The sequence below is a fragment of the Sorex araneus genome, chromosome 4 (assembly GCF_027595985.1).
Source record: "Sorex araneus isolate mSorAra2 chromosome 4, mSorAra2.pri, whole genome shotgun sequence".
Classification (NCBI taxonomy): Eukaryota; Metazoa; Chordata; class Mammalia; order Eulipotyphla; family Soricidae; genus Sorex; species Sorex araneus.
In genome coordinates this window covers 221,240,627-221,262,530 of record NC_073305.1, presented here as the reverse complement: position 1 = coordinate 221,262,530, position 21,904 = coordinate 221,240,627, and the positions used below count along the sequence as shown (strand labels likewise).

Sequence of the window (21,904 nt, the reverse complement as noted above, 5' to 3'; positions counted from 1 at the left end):
GCACCCGCAGCGCCACACGGCAGAGGGTCGCGAACAGCGCCGGGCCTTGAGGCGGAGCTCAGACCCGCCTCCGCACGGCCAGCTGGCGCGTCTGTAATGTCAGGTCCAAACGGTGCCTTTCCTAAGTCCTCCCAAGTGCTTAGAAAGCGGCCTCAGGAATGGGAGCTCGAGTCTGCCACCCAGGCTGCCCTCTCCGTGCCCAGAACACCCGTCTCTTCTCCCACTAATAGGCTCCTCGGACGGTTAAATCATTCTTCCTCACGGCAGCAGCGGGGAAGGGGAGGTGCGGGAGAAACAGCCTGCCCCGAGCCCCGAGAACCCAGGAGCGGGGTTTCCGCCGCACTCACCCCGGGCACGGAGCCCATGCTGTTCATCTGGACGGAGTGGTTCATGGGAGATGATGCCGCGCGTGGTCCCATGGGCGCCTGTGGCAGCTGCACGTTCCCCAAGGACATGGGGTTAAACGAATTCATCCCTGTAAATACACACGCCCACAGTGATTCATTAAGAAAAGTACCCACAGGAAAAAAGAACTACAACTTGCCAAATGAACGCAAAGTGAACGAAGACAGAGCGGAAAGGAGGGCAGAGGGCTGCAGATGTGCCCTCGGGACCTGCCTTTCCAGGGGCACCTTCTCATCGCCCCGAGCCCTCGGGTTTGAGTTTCTCGTTAGAAGGCAGAACACAGCTCAAATGTGGCCCGACTTTCGCCGCCAAGTTGAGTGTTTCGCGAAGCGTCTGAGGGGGAGAAGGGAGGCGTGCTCCCGGGCAGCCTCTCCAGACTCGGCTCACACTCCCGGGGCCCCTGGACGGAAGGCCCCATGTCCCACACGAGGATGCCGACGCTCCCAGCTGAACATGGACGTGGCCTTGCGAAGGGCTCAGAAGACCGAGTCTCACAGTGCCATGGTCAGTGACTCCCTAGAAAGGCCACAAGGAACAGCCCCGGCTTCTATAGGGGCCCTGGGAGGGCTTTCTACGAAGCCTGCAACTTTGCTCTCGCTGAGGATTTTTACATATTAGAGAAAAATAGAAATAGTGGAGGCAGAGCTTTGTTCCACCTCTCCAGGGTTCTGTTCAGGGGCTCCCCTCAGATTCCAAATCCACAGGAGTCCGTGTCATTCCAACACTCTCCCATCACCTCCTCAGTCTCCCTGGCTTTCCCTGGAGGGGGCACTGAGCCACTCCCAATGACACCTGCCAGTCCCCAGTCGCGCACAGGCTGCCAGCGCTGCCCACCACCCCTGTCCGCCAAGGGCACCATGGGGTGCTGGGGACTCACATGTCCCCCCCAGCCCTTCCTGAACTACTTTTCCTCCATCCCTCGTCGCTAATCACGGAAACAAGTTCCTCACGGCTCCCCTTCCTGTTCCCGGGTCCTTTCCGGCACGCCACGGAATTCCCTCCTCTTTTCAAATGGCGGCTTCGCGCAGCGAGGCGCCACTCCCGCCTCTCCCTCAGAGCCACCTTATCTCGGCCCCACTCTACAGCCTCACGGCGCCCCTCGCTCCGCAGTAACAGTGCTCTGAACCGAGCAAACTCACAAACCTCAGCCTGAGGAAGGAAGAGGACTGGCAGTTGCCCCGAGAGCAGCCCGAGCTGGCTCAGTCTCCACGCCCCACCTGTTCCCTGCTGGCCCATGCACTGGACCAGGCCCCACCTGCGGTGCCTCAGCGAGCACCTTCTAAGAGGAAAGTCCACTCCGAGCCAGCAAAAAGTTTCTAAATTCTACTTCTCATCTGCTTGGAGCTTATTCATTTGCTTCTGAGCCACCCGCCGCAGCACTCAAGGAACCATCGTGCAGGACTCGGACCTGGGGATCCTGCCGGTAAACATGGGGTCCAGCCACTGAGCTCCCGCTCCCGCCCGTCCTGCAGTGTCTGCCTGTGGCCCGCCAACTCCCAGATACAACGCCTACTCTCTGGGCTGGGGGGATCGTCTTTTGCTCATCAGCAAAAAGGAGCAGAAAAGAGTGAGAGAAGGCACTACGAAGAAATACAAAAGGGAAGAGAAAATAGAAAAACGAAACTTGGTTGCTGCTGCTGTCAAACTGAAACAAATTTATGATGATAAATACCTTGGGAAACCTGCATGCGATTCACCGGCAGTGGCATGGGCCCATCTAAACGGCAGGAAAAAGTTAGTTATTTCATATGGCCCCTGACTGAGGAACAGGGAGTTTCATTCTGAGAACTGCAAACTCCAGGGGCAGAGTGCGGCGCTGACCAGAAGGCAGCGGGCGCGGGGAGCGGAGACGTGGGGCTTACTTGGCGCTCTCACGGGCTGCGGCTGCGGGATCCCGGGGGGCTGAGCCCCCGGGGCTGGTAGGGCTGGCTGGCTACCCAAGATGCCTTGTTTGTGTAAACGTGACCGCCGTTTTTCTTCGAGTTCTTTCTGTATCTTGTAGATTTTTTCTGCTAGTAAGTGATAGTACTCATCCTAAAAAGCAACAACATTCAATATTAAGCATTGAGAGATGTTTCATATGTACTAATAGAATTAAAGAATTTTAAAAAACCAAGTACTTTGGCAAAGCAAAAGTATGCTTTGATAAACCAAATGCTCCTGATAAACAGAGGCCCAAGTTCGCGACTTCCCAGTGCTGTCACAGGACTTCTCAGACAGCAGGGACTAAGCGTTCGGGACATTTTACCCATGTCTGAACCTGGTCTGGATATTCACTGATGGGGGCAGTACCACAGCGGTCACTTCAATGTAGCCATGGAGAAGAGAATAGCAGCATGCATCCGGGGTAAGAGGCCACTCTGTCCGCCTCATTACAGTCTTGCTGTAACAATTGCAGAGGCCGAGGAGCTGTGCAGGGGCCTGGGGCCCAGATCCTGAGCCCCGCCGCAGACTCGCAGTGTCCAGCGAGGAAGGAGACAGACGCGGCCACCCGGGAAACCTACCCTGCTATTGGCCGACTCATACATGTCCCCTTCCACTTTCTTGGCATAAGCTACCAGGTTCTCCATGCGGCGATCCTTCAGGGCTGCAGGATCAGGGGTCGGGAAGATGGCTTGGACGCTGAAAAGGAAAACACTCTGTTAACTTCCGTCAGCGTCTCATGCGCGCCAGGGATTATCTGCCCTGGTAGCAATACACAGAAAGGCCAGAGTCCCTTTTTCTAAGTATATGAAAACGCAATGAAGCCGTCTCTCTGGACACAGTACTGAGATGCCAGTTCCTGTACCATTCAAACACACAAGTCTTTCTTGCTGCAAACGAGCGCTAGGTTTTATCAAGAATATGATTGCAGGATCTAGATTAACATCTCAACGGGCTGAGAAGATGCAAGAAATGCTTTGCGTAGAGTAGGCCTGTGCTTGAGGCCCCGCTCTCATGGTCCCCACAGACAACTAGGCATGATCCCGGAGCACAGAGCCAGGAGCAGCCCAGAATCTCTCCAAATGTGGTTTCCAAAAACAAAGACAAACAAACAAAAAAACAGCAAGAGAAGCTCTAATTTCAGGACCAAGAAGACAGCTCAAGTGGTGGAGCACATACCAGTGAACCCTGCCAGCTGAGCAGCACTGGCGCAAGGGGGGGAGGGGGGACCCGGACGCATGTGAAGTACGACCCAATTTGCTAATTCTGTAACTATTACCAAAATTTTTGACTGAAATAATGGGGATAATGGGGGTGGGGGAGACACGGACTGAGTTGATCAACTTTATCTTTTTTTTTTTTGCTTTTTGGGTCACACCCAGCGATGCTCAGGGGTTACTCCTGGCTCTGCACTCAGGAATTACTCCTGGCGGTGCTTGGGGGACCATATGGGATGCGGGGGTTCGAACCCGGGTCGGCCGAGTGCAAGGCAAACGCCTTACCCGCTGTGCTATCGCTCCGGCCCCCGATCAACTTCATCTTTAATTTTATTAGTTTAAAAAAATAAACCATAGGGGCCAGCACCTGGCTCAGTCGCAGATGTACATGTACAAGGCCTCTGGGCATCACATGCCGAACCCCAGCCCACCACCAGTTAACTGCTGGGACCACAGAGATGGTGCAGCTGTCACGGCCTTGCCGTGCACCCCACCAACCCCCATTCGAACCCCCAGCACCACATGTGGTCCCATGAGCATCAAACTAGGAACAGAGCCTGAGCACCAGCGGGTGTGACCCCCAAATAGCTTTAACTTCGATATGCTAACGGCCACATCTATGTTTCCTACAATGCTCAGAGAGTGCCACAACAATTCTGAGTTATAAAATAAGGTCCCAGGGCGGAGGTCAGGGGAGGTGCGAGGGCGCGTGCCTTGCGTTCAGCCCCCAGCACTGCACATGATGCCCTGAGCCAGGAGTGGTCCCTGCGCGCAGAGCCAGCAGTAAGCCCTTAGCACAGCCAGGTGTGGCCCTAAGCTAAGGTCTTGGGCCTTGGCCTCTAAGGCACAGTCACACTTCATGTCCCTCTGCAGGGCAGAGCCGTATAGGCTCGACACCCCTGCCTGGAGGAAGACACAGTCTAGGACTCTGGTTAGCCTCCAGCCGGGCACATGGTTCCACTCAGGAATGAAACCAGACATTCGTCCCATCACCACCATCAGGACTGCCGGCCAGATGGGGGCGGGGGCGGGCACATACAGCTTATGCACTAGGTGGCTGCGCAGGTCCTGAGTGACGTGTTCGTGCCAGCTCTTCCGGACGCCGGTGCTGGAAGGAGGTGCCGCTGTGGGGATGGTGCTAAGGGTTCCGATGCTGCCCGAGTTGGAGCCGTCGTTTATCAGCGGGCTAGGGAAGAACAAGGACAGCTTAGCCCTCTCACCCGCCATGTGCTCCCACTCACTGCCACCAGGAGAGCACGTGACATGCACGTGACATCAGGTGTGACGCGTGCATGGGGGGAAATGACGTGCCCACACTGGCCTGTGGGAGCTCTTCTCTCTGCCTGGCGTTCAGGGAGAAGCAGAGGTGTGTGTGCTCCCCAGCCCACGTCTCTGCACACACCACGACAGGCGCAGACAGAAACCTGGGTCTTACTTTGTGGCGCCAAGAGAAGTCGGAAGCGCTGATTCAGAGATCAGGTTTGGTGGCTGCTGATCTGTAGTTATTCCTCCTGTTGGAATGTTCATTGGGTTATTTCCTTTAGAGAAAGAAGGAAAAATAGAGATCAAATTCTAAAGAATACTCACTGCACTTCGGGTAAGAGATAAACAAGTTACCATATAAAAAGTGATTCTTACATATTTTAACAATAAACAAGGCAACAATTCTGGAAGTTATACTTTCAAAATGGTAACAAAATTGTATAAACTCAGTTATTCTTCTACCACATTTCGCAGCCCAGGTAAGACTCTGGAGACACGCCCACCCGCGCCTCCATTCTCCCCGGTCACCCTGACTGGTCAGGTAACTGTTCTCTTTCTTCCCCTTGCATATCAGAAAATCAAAGCACAGAAATTAACTGTAAGCAAAACATTACAAGTTCTCTTAGTCTCCGATTTTAAAAGAAAATGCTGTGACTCTGGTTAACAAACATTCCAAATTTTATCAAGAAAAGTGGCATGAGATCAGACTTGGGTCTCAGAAACTCTACCCCAGAGGTTCTGCAGTGCTGAAGTTAGGTCACTGTCAGGATGGCTGTTTCCCCGCAAGTGACAAGGCATAAGAATCGTCTGTTTGGGGTAACCGCTGGCAGTGGAGCTCGGTGCTTGCCCAGGGCTGAGGTACGGGGCCCCACACGCCAGAGCATGCAGTGAGTCCTCTGAGTGTCATAGTTAAGGTTCAACAAGACACTCATTCTAACATAAATAAAACAAAAGCAGCACAACTACCTGGATATAATTCAACATCGGACTGTTACCTCATCTTCTTTTTGTTTTTGGGGGTGGTAGGAGGGCTCCCTGACAGACTCAGAGGCTACCAGGGCCACTCCCTGTGGTGCTGGGTGATAGGGGACATGTGTCACCATGAACTAAGCTCGGGGCTTCAAGCATGCATACCAGCTTGCGCCTTGCCCAGTGCCTAATTTTGAAAGGACCGTGCCAATGTGAAGAACAGGGAGACAATCACGGTCACACGGGGGACGAGCTGAGCCCACACCGCCCCAGAGGGGCTGAGATGACACTCAGCGTGCACCAGTAAGGAACAGGCCACCTATAAGCTCAGTCCTCTGTCAGCTCAGCCTGCAAATGTCATTCTGACCCCGAGAGGCTGTACTCTGAGCATCAGAAAACTGCAGCTACTAACGGCAAGGAGAAATCGGCTCATTTGCAAACACTCTCTACCAGTCTGTGTCAGATCCCTGGCATTAAATACTTTAACCTTTCCCTGACAAGTTCTTTAGTTTAGCATTTATAAGCTATTAACACCATAAAATAGATTCCTATTAATTTGAACTTAGAAAAGTAAAAAAATCACGACTGGACAGAGTCCTGGGTTCCAGGAAGACGTGCCATTCCCACTGCTGCATCTGGACAAAGATGAAGTTCTCAGAGTCCGTTCACCTACCCAGGGGGTTGAGCGTCCGCATCTGCTGGTGAGTTGGAGGCTGTGCTGGTTGCTGGCCAGGAACCTGAGGCTGCAGCTGCGTCTGGGGCTGGTTCAGGTAGGGCAGTCCGAGGGCAGCGTACGCTCGCTGCATGGAGCTGGGGTCTATGGGATTCGGGTTACTTAAAGCAGTGGCATTCTGTTGGCCTGTGCCGACAGAACCAATCGTGTTCTGAATCCCACTTGCTGGAGACCCCAGGATGGCTACAACAAGAAACAAACAAAAGAGATAAGTAAAGGGAAGGAGTCCACTAATGAATGACTTGATGACCGAAAGCAAATTAAATTTTATCAAGACGATCTGTGTAAGTCAGGAAGCATCAGAGCCAGGCCACAAGCCCGGAGCCACGCCCCGAAGGGGTCTATGCATTAATCTATCCTGCAAAGCAGTGTGTGCAAAGCAAAAACTGGAAACAAAGTCAAGCTTTTTTGGGGGGAGGGAGTGGGGAATTTGGGTTACACACCTAGTGGTGCTCAGGGCTTACTCTGGCTCTGTGCTCAGGGGTCACTCCTGGCAGGCTTGGGGGACCATACGGGGTACTGGGGATCAAATCCAGGTCGGCCACATGCAAGGCAAGCAAGCATCCCTCAACCCCCTGTCCTACCGCTCCGGCAAAGTCAAGCTTTTATCTTTGAAAGCAACTGACCACAAAGTCAGAGCTGACTCAGTAAAAATTATTGTTTTAAAGTTCAGAGGGGGAAAAAAAGGAGGTGGAGGAGAAATAAAAAGCCCAGTGTCCCCTAAGAAGTCCAGTCTAGGGGAGTGGCAGGGCTCTGCCACATGGGAACTGTCAGCCTTCATCTCAGAGCCTCCTTGCCCCCGTGGCACAGACAGGCCTACTAAAGGGTCTGGAGGGGACATGCAGCTCACTGATTCTGCTCCTGAGTCACTAATCCCTGACGTTCCCTTTCACGGCGGGCGCAGCATGCCACACCGTTCCCCCCATGGGGTCCCTACACAGGAGTGCCCTGCGCTGGGCATCCCAGCTGTACAACACTGCTGGAGAAACTCCTCTGAGCTCCACTGCAAACGCAGGGAGGGAGGCGGGGGAGACTCGACAGATGCCCCTCACCCAGATGTCCCTGCACGTGGCTGTGGGGGCAGCTTCCGCAGCGCCCTTACTCCTGGAAGCTCCCCGGGCACTCGCTCCAGCTGCCTGCGCCCACCAGAGAACTCAGGCAAACCAAGGATCCCAGGACCCAGGCTTCAAGGTAACAGAAATGACCCTAAACTTGCATAATCTTGATCCAAGTTCGGTATATCCAAGCGGCTGTCCACTCACCCAGAGGGTCACACTGATGAGCACTGTACGGTTTTCATCAGTGTTTGTTCCTATCCTTAAGAATTCTCTTTCCAAATTTTAGAAGTTATAAAGCAGCAGCTTATAAAACTGATACTACTGACAGAGTGTCACTGATACATGAAACAGTACTACAAAGCCTTCCCCTCAAATACAGACCATTATGAGTGACCATAATTTTATTCACCTACCAGGGCAACGAGCTGTAACAGAAACACCTCAAACAACTTACCAAGTAACTCCAATAAACCAAAAAGCAAAACAAAATAAAAAAATCTTGGCTATTACACATCCCATAATACTAACTTATATAATAAGGATATTCAGATTTCAAACTCATTAGTGCTTGTTAGACACAATTAACACACACCAAGAAGCTCATTATTGTAAATGAAAAGCAATTCCCAAGGTGCATTTTGTGACAAGTGTAGAGCTAAAAAGTCGTGTACAATACCCCGAAACGTTTATGTGGGGGATCCAGAGAGACAGTACAGGGATTAAGGTGCTTGCCTTGCATGTGGATGACCCTGGTTTGCTCCCCAGCACTGTACATGCCCCCCCGAACACCACCAGGAGTGATCTCGGGCACAGAACCAGGAAGGAGTAAGCCCTGCGCATCACTGGGTGTGGTCCAACCCTATCCCACCCGACCACCCTCAGGCCAAGGATACTTAAGAGAACAAAGCTTGCACTGACACCCCAGCACACAGCTGGAGTAGCCCTGAGCACTGCCAGCTGGGGTCTGAGAGAGAGAGAGAGAGCAGAAAGAAGAGGAAGGGGGGAAGAGAGAACATTTTTAAAGGTTTTTATGTGGCCATCATCTATAGAAATGAACATCCCAGTTCCTGCAAGAAGGAAAGCAGTAACGCGCAAGGATTCTCTATCGCCTGAGGGTCTAGGAAGAATGCATGGTGAGCAGGTGCTCAGAGGAACTGAAAGAAACGAGCTTATCTATGTGGTACTCAACTTCGGACCGAGAAGCGACAGCAGTGCTCCGGTGAAAACTGTCCCTACCAGGGCCTGCTCAGGCCATTCCCAAGCCCAAGAACACTTACCTGGCGGCCGGAGCTTCTCTCCATTTTGGGTATTTTATTAAAAGCATTTATTTCCTACATGTGCATTAGACCTATGAGAAGGTAAGCAAGCACCTGGAATTGAACATTCTTTACAATTCAGAGGCAGAGAAAAAAAATGACAGAGCTCCCTGGACCCGAGGGAATGGTCCAACTTGAACACCCACGTGTCGAAACACACAACTGTCCCTGACTGAGCAGCACCCTGCTCGGCGGGATCTGGCCAAATCCCTGAACACAGGGCCGCTCTCCAGCCAGCCGACTCCCCCGGGACTGACGGGAGTCAGCAAGAGGGCTGAGTCGAAACTGGAAGGGCAGGGCCAGGGATGGCCAGCAGGGGCTCCAATCTGCTGCAAGGTCAGAGCCAGGGAGAGGAAAAGACGAAAAGGAAGAGCGCCGTGGCTTTCGTGCCATCCTAACGTCAAAATCTGTAAGTAGAACCACTCCAGGTCAAGGACTGATTTGTCAGTGAAACCTTTGGAGCCCAGAGACCCTATTCAACAGTGCCAAGCGCCAGGGGCAGGAGGAGAGGCTGGGCTGTGCGGGTGACGTCAGGAAAAGGGGCCCATAAAGGCCCGTGAGCGTTGCCCCATCTCCTCAGTGGCAGTCACTGTCCCCTGCCCGAGCCCACTGTCAGCGTGTTCCTGACATGGAGAGCCCACACTAGAAAACAAAGGGGGAGCTGTGGCGTGGGCTCTTTCCAGGGCAAGGCTGCCCTTCGTGAGTGGGCACCAGTGCACTGACAAACAGTTCATGGAGAACGGATGCCGCTAGGGGAAATCTCCGTCCTCTGTCACTCACTGAAACGGACTCAACTTGGGGCAGGGGAGACAGAACAGGGGTGAAGGTGTTTGCCCTGCGCCTCACTGACTCCAGCTCAAATCCCTGATACCACCAGGGGTCACTTGAGCACAGACCTGGAGAAAGACCCTGAGCACTGCTGGGTGTGGCCCCCAAACCACAAAAACAACATTAAATGAAAAAACTGGGCTCAACCTGGAAATCCAGAGAAAATTTAATTTTTTTTTTTGGGGGGTCACACCTGGCTCTGCACAGGGGTTACTCCTGGCTCTGCACTCAGGAACTATCCCTGGCGGTGCTCAGGGGACCCTATGGGATGCTGGGAATCGAACCCGGGTCGGCCGCGTGCAAGGCAAACGCCCTACCCGCTGTGCTATCGCTCCAGCCCCGAAAGTTTAATTTTTAATATGTCAAAACTTTGTTGCGGGGTGACATTGTGATCAGGTGAAGCAGCGACAGCCAGGACAAGCCACAGCACAGCCCCTTCTGCCTGAGCCGCTCCCACTCCACAGAGCGTGCAGGCAGTGATGGGGACGGGCACGAGCCCACCAAGAGGGTCTGTCCAGAAGCCAGGTCAGGAGAGACAACGCTAGGCCACCAGGAGAGGGGCAGCACTTCTGATGAACTGTCACCCAGGACTCCTCAGCTGGGCTCTTCGGTGGGGCGGACAAACGTACCAGCAGCTCTATCCCCAGGGAACTTGGGCTCCACCGCCCCACCCCTCTGGGCACCAAGGGTCCGAACACTCGCAACATGTGAGCAGGGACTTTACAGGTTCGTACACAGACTAATAAGCAAAGCATCTTAAACAGAGTGGCCTAAAGTTAGACCAAACAGCCACCAGAAATCAAGCGCCACGCCAGTGGTGGTGCCCAAGTAAGAGACAGAGAGAGGCATTGCCAAGGGTGCAAAGGCAGTTCAGCCGGGCAGTAGGGGGCGTGGTGGGCCCCACCCCAGCACACAACCTTCCTAGGATTTCCTCCCAGTAGTGGCCGGGGGTTGTTGAAGCACACATCAGCGTACGAGGTCTAAGAAGAGGACACAGCGGTCTACACTGCTAGCAGCCCAAGCAACTGATGCGGAACCACACTGAGTGGCAAGAACCTTAGAGAAGAGGCAACATGGATTCAAGGGGGACACTGGTCACATTGTCCTTCACTTAGTCCTCGATGTTCCCTACCAAGTGCACAGGATAGTGACCACAGTCAAGAGTCACAGCAGACCCACACCTTAAGAGCTCCTCATCCATCCACCTACCCACCCATCCGTCCGTCCACCCAGCCATTCATCTACCCACTCATCCACCCATCTACCCACCACCCGTCCGTCCATCCATCCATCCATCCATCCATCCATCCATCCATCCATCCATCCATGCATCCATCCATCCATCCATCCATCCATCCATCCATCCATCCATGCATCCATCCATCCACCCACGGATGGCAAACACAGGAGCCATAATCCCAGTATCACAAATATCACAAGCATCACAGCTGGAAACACCAAATATCAGGATCTCGCACTCCACATAGCAGGCAAGAATGAGACGGCCCCTGGGCACTTCCCAGACAGCCCCCTCACCCCAAATCACCTGCCTGCACAGGAATGTCTGTCCAGTCAGACCCAGGCCCGCACAGGCACGTCAAAGAAAGTTCATTCCTGGTCTCATCACACTCTAACCTCCCGCTTCAAGGTGTGCCCACACAACTAACTTGCCTCTACCCGCTCCTTCAACTAATGGCACCATCACTTCATTTTTCACAGAGGGCAAGATCTGGCCTTTACCTGGAGGGCCAGAGCCACATTTTCTCTCCACTAATCCTAATCCTAGTTTTCTTTTTTAGCTTTTTGGGTCACACCTGGGGATGCACAGGGGTTACTCCTGGCTCTGCACTCAGGAATCTCTCCTGGTGGTGCTCAGGGGGCCATATGGGATGCTGGGAATTGAACCCGGGTTGGTCGCGTGCAAGGCAAACGCCCTACCCGTTGGGCTATCGCTCCAGCTCCCTTAATCCTAATTTTCAACCACGATCAAGCACGATTTCCTTTAGGAGAGGAGGAACAAACATTGACAAGAACAAATTGTAAGACCTTTTCACTCATCAAATTCCTCTCCACTTACAAAACCACAGTGTTAGAACTCAAAGAATATGCTCAAAGCTGAAATTTCATTTGAAGTATTACGAACATTTGAAGTACTTTCATTTCTTTCATGAACAACTACCTAAACCTTGCATGAGTGAACGTGCACGCTGCCTGCGACCTGTTATGAAACCGTCTGCTAGCACCTCGCACGACAAGCCACGACACCGCGGTTTACCACTTCAGAGAGCACCACCGCACCAGCCGGCACAACTGTCAGCAGTCGGGAGGATGTTACACAGAGAACACCCCCACCCCCGAGACACAAACGAAAAACCCCTCACGTTTCTTTCCTTAAAACAAAAACCACATTAAGTGTTTCTTAAAAAGAAATCACAGTAGTTCATAATGGTCATAGCACTACCTAGCAAAAGCAAAATACCCCAGAAGGCCACATCTCCCAAACTCAAAGTTCAGAAAGAAGTTCTAACTCTTCACCCATGGAACTAACACGGTATCACTTCAACTATTTGGATACTTAGCTTATTACTGAAATATATCCTGAAACTCAAGAAACCGTAGCTATCACATATATTAACTGAAAATTTTATTCTAATTTGGAGAGGAAAAAGACTGTATTCTCCTAAGTATCTGTTTCTAGGCAGTCATGGATTCCTAAAACTTTGCCTCCTATAAAAGATGTCCTCGAAATTTCTGCACTAACTTTAAATTTTGCAGGAAATGTCACTCAGAGGAAATGTAGTGTGACTCCGGCGGGGCAGGAGGACAACAGGCCCAGGACTCAGGCCTTGCCCCCTGCTCTGTGGGGGAGAGCGGGGCTCTCCGGGAGAAAAGCTCTGGGCGCTCGCCAGGCAGCAGGCCTGGAGGAAGACGACCAAGGATGGGAAAAGTCACTAGCATACGGATCTCCGCAAAGTGAGGGTCAGGAGGGTGGGGGCAAGATGCGCCAGTATGATGGACAAGGGGCAAGACCAAGCTGTCCTGGAAGTCGTGGGGGTCAAGAGGGTGACATGGCACGGGGGAGGGAGCTCCCTGTTGTCCAGACAGAAGGACATGCCCAGAGGCCGGTTCTACCTCTCAATGACAGGAAGAGAACTTAAAATGAGAAGTTCCTCCCCTCACTGCCCTGATGTGTCGGGGGAGGTCTCCGAGGCAGACACCCAACCCGGCCTGCCTCTCGCCCCCGCCCCGACCCTCAGGTGCTGAGTATCTGCCAAGAGCTCCCGATGAGAGCGATCAGAGCGCTGCCGCCGGGACCCCTCCTCTCTCTGGTCATGCTAGCCTGGAGCGTGACCTCTGCCAGCTGCCTGCCTACGCCTCTGCATTCTTTGAGAAATGGCTCGTTTTCTCGTCTCCAAGCTCCTGCCCCCAGTGCTCACTTACTTTGTTGGTTTCGCTTGTCACTGGCATTTTTCAAAGGGAGGCAAACAGGACAGTCATGTCGTGTGCAGTTCTTCCAATGAGAGATGATTTGTCGTGAAGATGCACAATGGGCAACTATGACCAGAAAAACAACGAGATGTTATTTTTCTATCCAAATCGTCACACTTTCAAGTATACCTAAATCATAATGCCAGATTCCGTAGGAAAATGGTAACAAGTGTAACCGTACACAGTAAAAGCAGTCCTCAACTTACAAACAGGTTGCTTTCCTGTATGTTTGTAAGTAGACTGCTGAGAATTTCCAAACAAAAACTTCCCATAAAAGCAATGTTATGAATGATGGTGATTAGGATTCGCCCACAAAACACAAACTATTTGACTTGATTAGTCAAATGAAAGGTGGAATAGTAATTCTGTAATGTCACTATTAAAAACAGAAATTTTACATTATGTCGAAGGATGAAACCATCAAACCACTATCACTGAAGCTCTAAAGAGCAAGAGCAGAAGTGAACCGAGAGGCAGTTCTGAAGAGCCCTGGGACTAGGGCGAGGCCTGCCGAGGGCGCCTGAGCCAGCTGCTCGCTGGGCTTTGGCATCCGCACCGAGGCAGGGCCAGTTCTTTCTAACGGTCTCACACGAACCTCTGCTTCTCCAAGAGGAGAAGGGGCACCTGGGGGCTCACACACATCACAGGGCAGACAGGAACTCAGGGAGACTCTCACCAAGCTTTAGGAGCAGGAAGAAGAGAAGGAAAGAAGAGAAGAGTACAGGAAAGTGAAGTTGTTGAAAGCAACTTTCTTCAGGAGAGCAGAGAGGAGCTCGCTGTAAGAGAAGGGAAAAGGGCACACAGCGGGCCCTATCCACCCCTATCTGAGGGGGGAAGGAGGTGGCGGGGATGACTTGGTGTGCACGCTTCCCAGGCCAGCCCTCACAGTCACGCAGTCACTGGTACCCTGATGCGCCTCAAGACAGAGGGGAGGAGGAGCAAGGGGTGGGCCCCAGAGTCCCGTCCATACGAAAGCGTGGCCAGACAGATGCTCGCCGCACAGGGCAGGGTGCATATGCAGGGGTGCTGCCCCCAAAGAAAACTGACCTAGACAGTTGTGAAGAATGTGCTCAAGATGTGACAAACGTCTTCTCAGTCCCAGGAAGGAAGAGGAAAAGAGCGAAGGAGGTCTAGCCTTACCCAGCAGAAACTCAGAATGCTATCAAGACTGGGCCCCCTCGCCCAGCAGGTCAGTATCCCAGTGGTAACTGAGTGGTGTGGGGACAGGCACGCAGGGACCCCCGTTAACACAAGAGCTGCCGGGAATCACAGACAGATCTCACCCCCAGCTTTGCCAACAGGACCGAGCAAACTGCACTTACCTTGACAGGCTTTCCCAGCCTGACAGTGTGTCATGTGATTCAAAACATTCTTCATGGTTCGGCAATGCGGGAGCGAGCAGGCTCGGACCTCTCCGTTTGCTTGTTCTCGCCTCTGACATTTATGAGCATGAAGCAGAAGGACCAGCTGCTGCTGTATCAGTTTGCGTTTCTCAGGATCTGCCGTGGGGCCCGTAGCAATTGCTTGTGTGGGTACAATTCCCACTGCTGTTTGCATCTGAGACTAGAAACAAATTAATAGAAATATTTTAATAAGCTTCCTGAGTTCCAATTCATGTTATTAATCATCTCTCAAACCACTGCTCGAGCTGCTGGGGCATGTCCGGCTCACAGAGCAGAGGCCCGAGTGATCTGCTGCATCAGGGCCTCTGAGGAAGAGTGGAAGCGAAGAACCCAGGCTGGCAAAAGTCCACAGTTCAGGTTATCTCAAAGCAAAACAAGACACTTTTCTCGGAGGGTGGGGGGAGCTGGGCTTCTCTTAGGAGGCTCAGGGGCCTCTCCTGGCAATCACTGGGCTGGGTGAATGACAGGGCCTGGTGACACTTATTCACGAATGTAGTACTCAAGCTCAACGCATCACCCAACTCAGAGAGCTGCGTGAAGGAAGGAGGTGAATTCTGTGTTTGGACCATACGAAACTCTTGTTCTTGTAGTTCCCAAACTGACTATTTCATATGGTTCAACAACCCAAAACGGCAGCCAAGGGCTGACTGAAGGCAAGTTACTGCAAACGCCCGCCAAGACCCTGGGTTTGTGCTGGCACTAGCAGTGTTCTCTCTCCGAAGGGACAATCCTACGCCAGCCCGGTGTAACTATCCCGTACACCTCTTACTGCTGGTGAAATGCTTTGCCTGCCATTAAAATTTCCATACACACATCTGACATTCCCATGTCCCCCCAAAAAAGGACTGGGCTGTGCAAATAGTACAGGAGTTAGGATGCACACACGTATCAACTTCAACTGAAATCCCAACACCAAATGGCAGCCTTGCGACTGACACTGAACTGCTGCCTGGCCACTGGAACACTGGGGCTGGCCCCCCGGGCCTCTTAGTAGGAGGGAAGGTGGGCGGGAGGAAGGACAGATGGACATGACGACCTGTTAAAGATACAGAAATATGCTTAGATGCTTTCACATCTTTTCTAAACAAGGCAGACCAATTATCCTAACTGCAAAGAAAACGGAAAAGGTCACGGATGGAGTCTTATTGTTCAAAAAAACCACCAATAACCTTCAGACACACTAAAGCAGTTCACAAAAATGGAAGAAACAGGGGCCAGAGCTAGTACAGTGTGGAGGGGAGGATGTCTGCCTTGCACATGGCCAACCTGTTCACTTCCTGGCAGCCCCTATGGTCCCCTGAGCACTGCAGGAATGATTCCTAAGCTCAGAGCCGGGAGGGAGGGTGGCAGGTCATGTTCTAATATGCATAATAAAGTCAGAGGTTTCTCACACTGAAAGCTTGAAGCTCATCTTCTCAGCTAGATTCCACAGGACACAGGGACAGCTGGACGGCTCCCTGCAAGTGTGAGGCGGCCCTGAGTCCAATCCCTGGCACCACATACCCCAAAACTAGCAAACAAATCCCTGAAAAATCCTACTTGCCTTGCAGAACACACGCCCCTCTACGATGACTCTGGCGTTAAGGACACCAGGGGTAGGAGCGTAGTACACAGGGTAAGGCATCCGACCAGCATGCGGCCAACCAGGGCTAATCCCCAGCACCCCAGGACTACCCACACACCGCCACGGGTGATCCCTGTATGCAGAGTACTGAGAACTGCTGGGTGTGGCCAAAACCCAAAACCCAAAACCCAGAAAAGAATCCAAAACGTAGCACTGCAACTCTGAGAGGAAACCCTATCACACCTGTGGTGAACCAAAGCTCTCCTATTTTTTGGTGGGGGCAGGGAATGGGCAGAGCCTGCCTTTACCCAATCTGCTGGACATAAAGCCACACTCACCCCCTTTTCCCTTGCAACGGTGGGGTGAAGTGGCTTCAGTAAACAAATACCAAAGTTACAAGTCTCGATCAGTCCATGCCAAGAGACCTAGCTGAGACTTTTTCTTTTGCATTTACCAAAGTTTCACACAAAGAAGTAGGGCAAGGACACTAGTAAACCCCCCTCCCCATTTTGGTGGGTGTGTTTAAGGTCATCACCATCTGTTTCCTCTTCTCTAATTCACACTGACTGGTAGATGGTACAAGTCAGTTGTCCTGCTGCAAATGTCCTAAAATACAGAATATTAACTATGAAAACCACACCGTGCCGCTGGAGAGAAGCACAGGGCTGAGGCACTCGCCTGTACGCAGCTGATCCCAGTTTGATCCCCAGCACCAAGCACTGAGCACCACGAGGTGCGGGGCCGCCCACCTCAAAGAAATGTCATTAGAAGCAGGTAAGAAAAATTCTAACCTGACAATGAATTGATACATGCATATTTTAGAAGCTACTGAGTACTCATGTTGTTTTTTCATTTGGAATGCTTTAACAGCCTTTTCTGAACTATACTCAGACCATTTGCAACACCCTGATGTGTCAAAACTGGAACTGTGGCAACTAAATGGCACATTCAAGCCTCGGTCAATTCTCTGAGTGAGAGAAAAAGAGCGAGAGAGCGAGAGAGCGAGAGCGAGCGAGAGCGAAGAGAGAGAGAGAGAGAGAGAGAGAGAGAGAGAGAGAGAGAGAGAGAGAGAACAGCAAAATGGCTGGTCAGGGCCCTGTGGGAGTAATGGCACGCTTGTCACCAGACCGGTGGGTCAGGCAGTTCCACACACAGGGCCACCACTCATCTCGCTGGGCAGTGACCAAGGCTAAATGGTGTCTCCATCAGACCCCACCACTGTCTAGCTCCCACCTGCACTGATCACAGCAGTTGGCGCCAGGAGCCAGACACAAAGAACCACCACGCGAGATCCTTTTCCATGAGATGTCCCGAAAAGAACACCCACAGGGGAAGAAAGCGGACTGGTGCTCGTGTGGGGCTGAGAAAGCAGGGAGAGTAAGGAGCACTGTGTGCAGTTCAGATGGAAATGCACTAAGCTGGCTCTGAAGACTGTACAATATACTATAAGCATCAGTGATTAGTGAACTTTTTCTGTTCAGTTTTTGGGCCACCTCCAGCGATGCTCAGGGCTTACTGCTGGTGGGGCTCAGGGGACGGTATGTGGTGCCTGCGATCAAACATGGCTTGGCCGTGTCTGAGGCAAGGACTCTACCTGCTCTATGATCTCTCCAGTCCATGAGTTGCACAAGTACAGGACTTATATTTGGATGAGGCCCCCTTTCAGAAAGTGTCGTCCCTTGGGGCCAGTTGGAGCACATGCTGAGCACTTACCTAGCATGCACAAAGCCCCCCAGTTCAATTCCTGGCACCTCGTGGCATCCCAAGCACCAATGGAGAGTGCCCCTTCCTCACAATTTCTCCAAGACCAAACAACAAAGCAATCAATAAACTTGGAAAAAATATCCGAGACACACAAGACAAAGAAAACTATCCTACAGTTTTATTTCTTCTGCTCCTCTTCGTCAATCTCTATTTCCCAGGCCCAGGCACCAGGCTCTGTGCCCGGCCCGCCAGTCTCTCCACACCCGCTCCTGGGCAGGGGCTCATGCAGGACCAGAGGGTGTTCCAGAGACTGGGAGCCGGTGTGCAGGTCCCATGGGGCAGGGCGCCTGTTCAGAACAAGGGCTGGGAGATGAAGGATCTCTGGGAATAGCCGCTCAATGCTCTGAGCACTCCCGGAGAGAGTGACAAAATACACATATAAAGTCTTATTCAAGAACCTAACAAGGAACCTGGAGCACAAAAATTAAGCAACTCATCAACAAATTTAAAGTCTCCAAACACAGACACTTCCCGTAATCAAAGAAACATGAATCAAAATATCACCACCACCGCCCACCGCGGTATTAACCCTGGAGATCTGGAGAAGGTACTGGGACGGTATCACCAAAAGCCCCACAACTCTAATGTGTGCTGTTTAGAACATGGGATTCACATACAATTCACAAATACAAAAGAGGTGGTCAGTGTGGTGGCAGGACACGTCCAGCCCCACCAACCCAGCACCAAGAGGAGCCGTGGGCTCTGTGAGCACACACACTATCTCACTGCACCCCAAGCTGCCTCGGACCCGACCACAACCCTTTCCCCCAAGACGGTGCAACTTCCTGTTACTCCTGAATTCTGGAAGGAGCTAACCCAATGGCCACTGACTTTGCCGTACAGCTTCAGGGTGATCAGCTCCAACTCCACTTTCCTCGGTCCCGAGTCTCACCCAAGGCATCATTAGGACATGCACAGCAGCACGCCTGGCCGAGCTCATTCTGCTCTATCCTAGGCAAGTACAGGACCTCCCACGAGTGTCCGAGCAACGGCGCTCACGCGGGGGCAAGATTCCAGAGATGGCCTTCAGCAGCCAAGTCCAGACTGGGCCCAGCATGACAACGCGCAGACCCGCTCGTGACCCTCCAACAGCGACTCACCACCCCACCTGAAGACATTACTTCTCTCCCCAACCACCACTTAAAGTCAGAGAATGACACCAAAGAGGGTACCAGGTGGGACGTGGGACGGCTTTGCGATCATCTGCTTGTTCTGATTCCCCCAGAAGGACTTTAGAACAGCTGCGTGTGTAAAGCTTTGGAGTCATAAAATAAAGAAAATGCTCATTAAACACACACAGCTATCAAACTGGGACAAGGAGAATCACCTTGTAGGTGATCAAGATCAACCAGAAGAAAAAACACAGCTGTTTAGACAAACGGAGGATTTCTAGCATTTACTTATTTTTTTTTAAAACAGAATTGCTTTACAACTTAATATTTAAATTCAACAAAAATAACTTGGTATTAGCAGCTAAACCAGAATGGTATCCAAGTCTCCCCCCAGATAAGACACGCTCTAGTTCCACAGGGGAAAGGGAACGGCGGAGAGGGAAGGAAGACGGGCGGCAGACCTGAGGACAAAGGTGGGAGGCAGCCTCTCCTTGCCGGTGGTCTGCAGGTCACTCCTGCCAGCGCCCAGGGAGACAGACGCTAACAGGCTGGAGGGCCAGAGCCATCAGTCCGGTGAAGGGACAGGCCAGCCAGATCAGCAGGGCTCACTGAGATCAGGCCCACACGCTGACCAGCCTGTTCGCAGGAATAACCAGAGGACTGCAAACTGCCAAAGCACCTTTTTTTTTTTTTTTTTTTTTGCTTTTTGGGTCACACCTAGCGATGCACAGGGGTTACTCCTGGCTCTGCACTCAGGAATTACCCCTGGCCACGCTCAGGGGACCCTATGGGACACTGGGATTCGAACCCGGGTTGGCCGCGTGCAAGGCAAACACCCTACCCACTGTGCTATTGCTCCAGCCCCAGCACCCATCTTCTTGAACACTGTCAATACACAAGTTTTCTTCAAAAAAGTTAGCTTTTGACAACCCGGTAAATTAACCATATGACAAATTGGGTTTTGGTGATTTGAACCTTCTAGCGACTGTAGAAAAGACAAAGAAGGTGCAATCACCAGTGCTGTGAGCGAGTCCAGCGGAGAGCAAGCAGGCCCAAATCCAGGTATGGCCTGGACACCAAGAGCCTTTCTTCTAGGAAGGCAGGCCTGCAGGAAATGGAGATCCCTGGGGCTGAGCAACAGCACAGTGGGGAGGGTGTGTCTTGCATGCACCTGACCCGGGTTCGATTCCCAGCATTCCATATGGTCCCCTGAACACCGGCAGGAGAGCAGAGCGAGGAGTAATCCTTGAGTATCACTGGGCATGACCCAAAAAGCCACCCCTCCCCCACCAAGAAAACAGATGTCCCCACGTGACAGCAGGGCTCCGGACGCCAGCACACTGCCTGAACTCGGCTCCTGCAATACCCAGAACTGAACCTACCCAAGGGCTTTCATTCTTTTCCTACTAGCTTCCTGGTATGTGCAACATATTCCACTTCATCCTAGCGATGACTTTCTAGCAGAGCTTAACTGCCAAAACAGAAGATGAGCAAGAAGAGTAGAAAAAAATCATATGACTACTGATAGATCTGCGGTTGTTGTTGAACCAGTCCTGGCACTGCTCAGGGAACCATATGTGGTGCCCGGGATCAAACCTGAGTCAACCGTGCATAAGACAAGCGGCCTACCTGCTGTACCACTGCTCCGATCCCTGATTAAACTGTCTGATGAAAAAAAAAACTGTCTGATGAAATTTTTTCCTCAGTGGCCCACAACAGACGTTTCTCAAGAGAGCTTCAAGAAATGGGGGAGACAATCAGGTAAGTCTAAGAGACCAAACGCACAAGAACGCGTTTCCCGAGTCTCGACGGCACAGCATGCGCGCCAGAACTGCCGTGGAGAGCTGCCCGGCCGGGAACATGTGTGCTGGCGTGGGCGGTGCGCAGACCAGGGCAAGCGGGAGGACTCTGCTCGGGGAGCCCCGTCGGCCCAAGGGGGACCTGCACCGCAGAGAGAGGATCTCAAAAGCTTTTAAATCACCAGAGAGCTCATTTAAGTGACAGATTTCAGTGAAACTAAGATCTCATGTCTAGCTATGTGGGAATGACAGGGAGCGAGGCAGCAGACTGGGAAACTGCAAAGAAGCGCCTAAGGTTCCGTAGGTAGCAGTGACCACAGACGGACCCCTGCGCCCAGCTCTGCCCGGGCTTCAAGGCACTGCCCTGTGCTACCATGAGCCTCATGCCATCCCCAAGCAACTAAACAAACCACGGACCCCTCCCCTTTCCTCCAAGAGACCCTGAAGCCTGGGGCTGGGAGGGACCCTGGAACCTGTCATCTGAGGCAGCACGTCCAGAATCACCTCCCCGCTGCCACCAGCGCTGTCCCAGGCTCTGGGAGGACACGGGGCGACTCTCCACCCCGACACCTCCTCCAAAGCCTATCCCCAAAACTCTGGGACAGGAGGAGGAGGAAAGGAAGCCGAGTGCAGCTCTCCGTCCATTTAAAGCCAGCACCCCTCGTTAGGAGATTCCTGCACCCCAACTGGACAGTGGTCAGAACGTAGTCTCTCCAGAATGCAGTTCTCAATTTTTCTCCAAAAACAAACCGCAGCAGCAGTAGCAGCAATAACAAAACCCTGCACTAAGAACTACACCTCGGAAAGCTCACTCGCAGGAAGCCACGCCTGGAGCCCGTGGAGGCCCTTTCGGCCTCCTGCTTCCTCACAGTGGAGACCCCAGCCGTGTCCACTTTTAAACGATGCTCCTGTATAAAGAATCCTGGGCCATCTAGCTCAGCGATGACCCCCCTGACCCGGCCACGCCCACCAGACTCCTGGGCTCCCTCCTGCCCACACACCCCTCAGCTGCCACTGTGAATTCAACTTTTCAGGTGGAAACGGCAGAAAGCAGAACCCAC

General features: G+C 52.4%; 1 protein-coding gene across 3 annotated transcripts in view; it reads right to left on the bottom strand.

The window, feature by feature from the left end:
- Positions 1 to 21,904, bottom strand: part of CREBBP (CREB binding protein) — a 109,016-nt gene that overhangs the window by 32,341 nt on the left and 54,771 nt on the right. The window contains exons 4-12 of one of the 3 annotated variants that reach the window (XM_055137269.1): positions 14,524 to 14,764; positions 13,154 to 13,267; positions 6,451 to 6,693; positions 4,981 to 5,083; positions 4,585 to 4,731; positions 2,910 to 3,027; positions 2,268 to 2,439; positions 2,078 to 2,122; positions 348 to 475 (exon numbers count right to left, since the gene is read on the bottom strand). In XM_055137269.1, the coding sequence (XP_054993244.1) occupies positions 348 to 475; positions 2,078 to 2,122; positions 2,268 to 2,439; positions 2,910 to 3,027; positions 4,585 to 4,731; positions 4,981 to 5,083; positions 6,451 to 6,693; positions 13,154 to 13,267; positions 14,524 to 14,764 (1,311 nt within the window). The remainder of the gene's footprint in view (positions 1 to 347; positions 476 to 2,077; positions 2,123 to 2,267; positions 2,440 to 2,909; positions 3,028 to 4,584; positions 4,732 to 4,980; positions 5,084 to 6,450; positions 6,694 to 13,153; positions 13,268 to 14,523; positions 14,765 to 21,904) is intronic. The other 2 variants (XM_055137271.1, XM_055137270.1) reach the window with 2 other exon arrangements.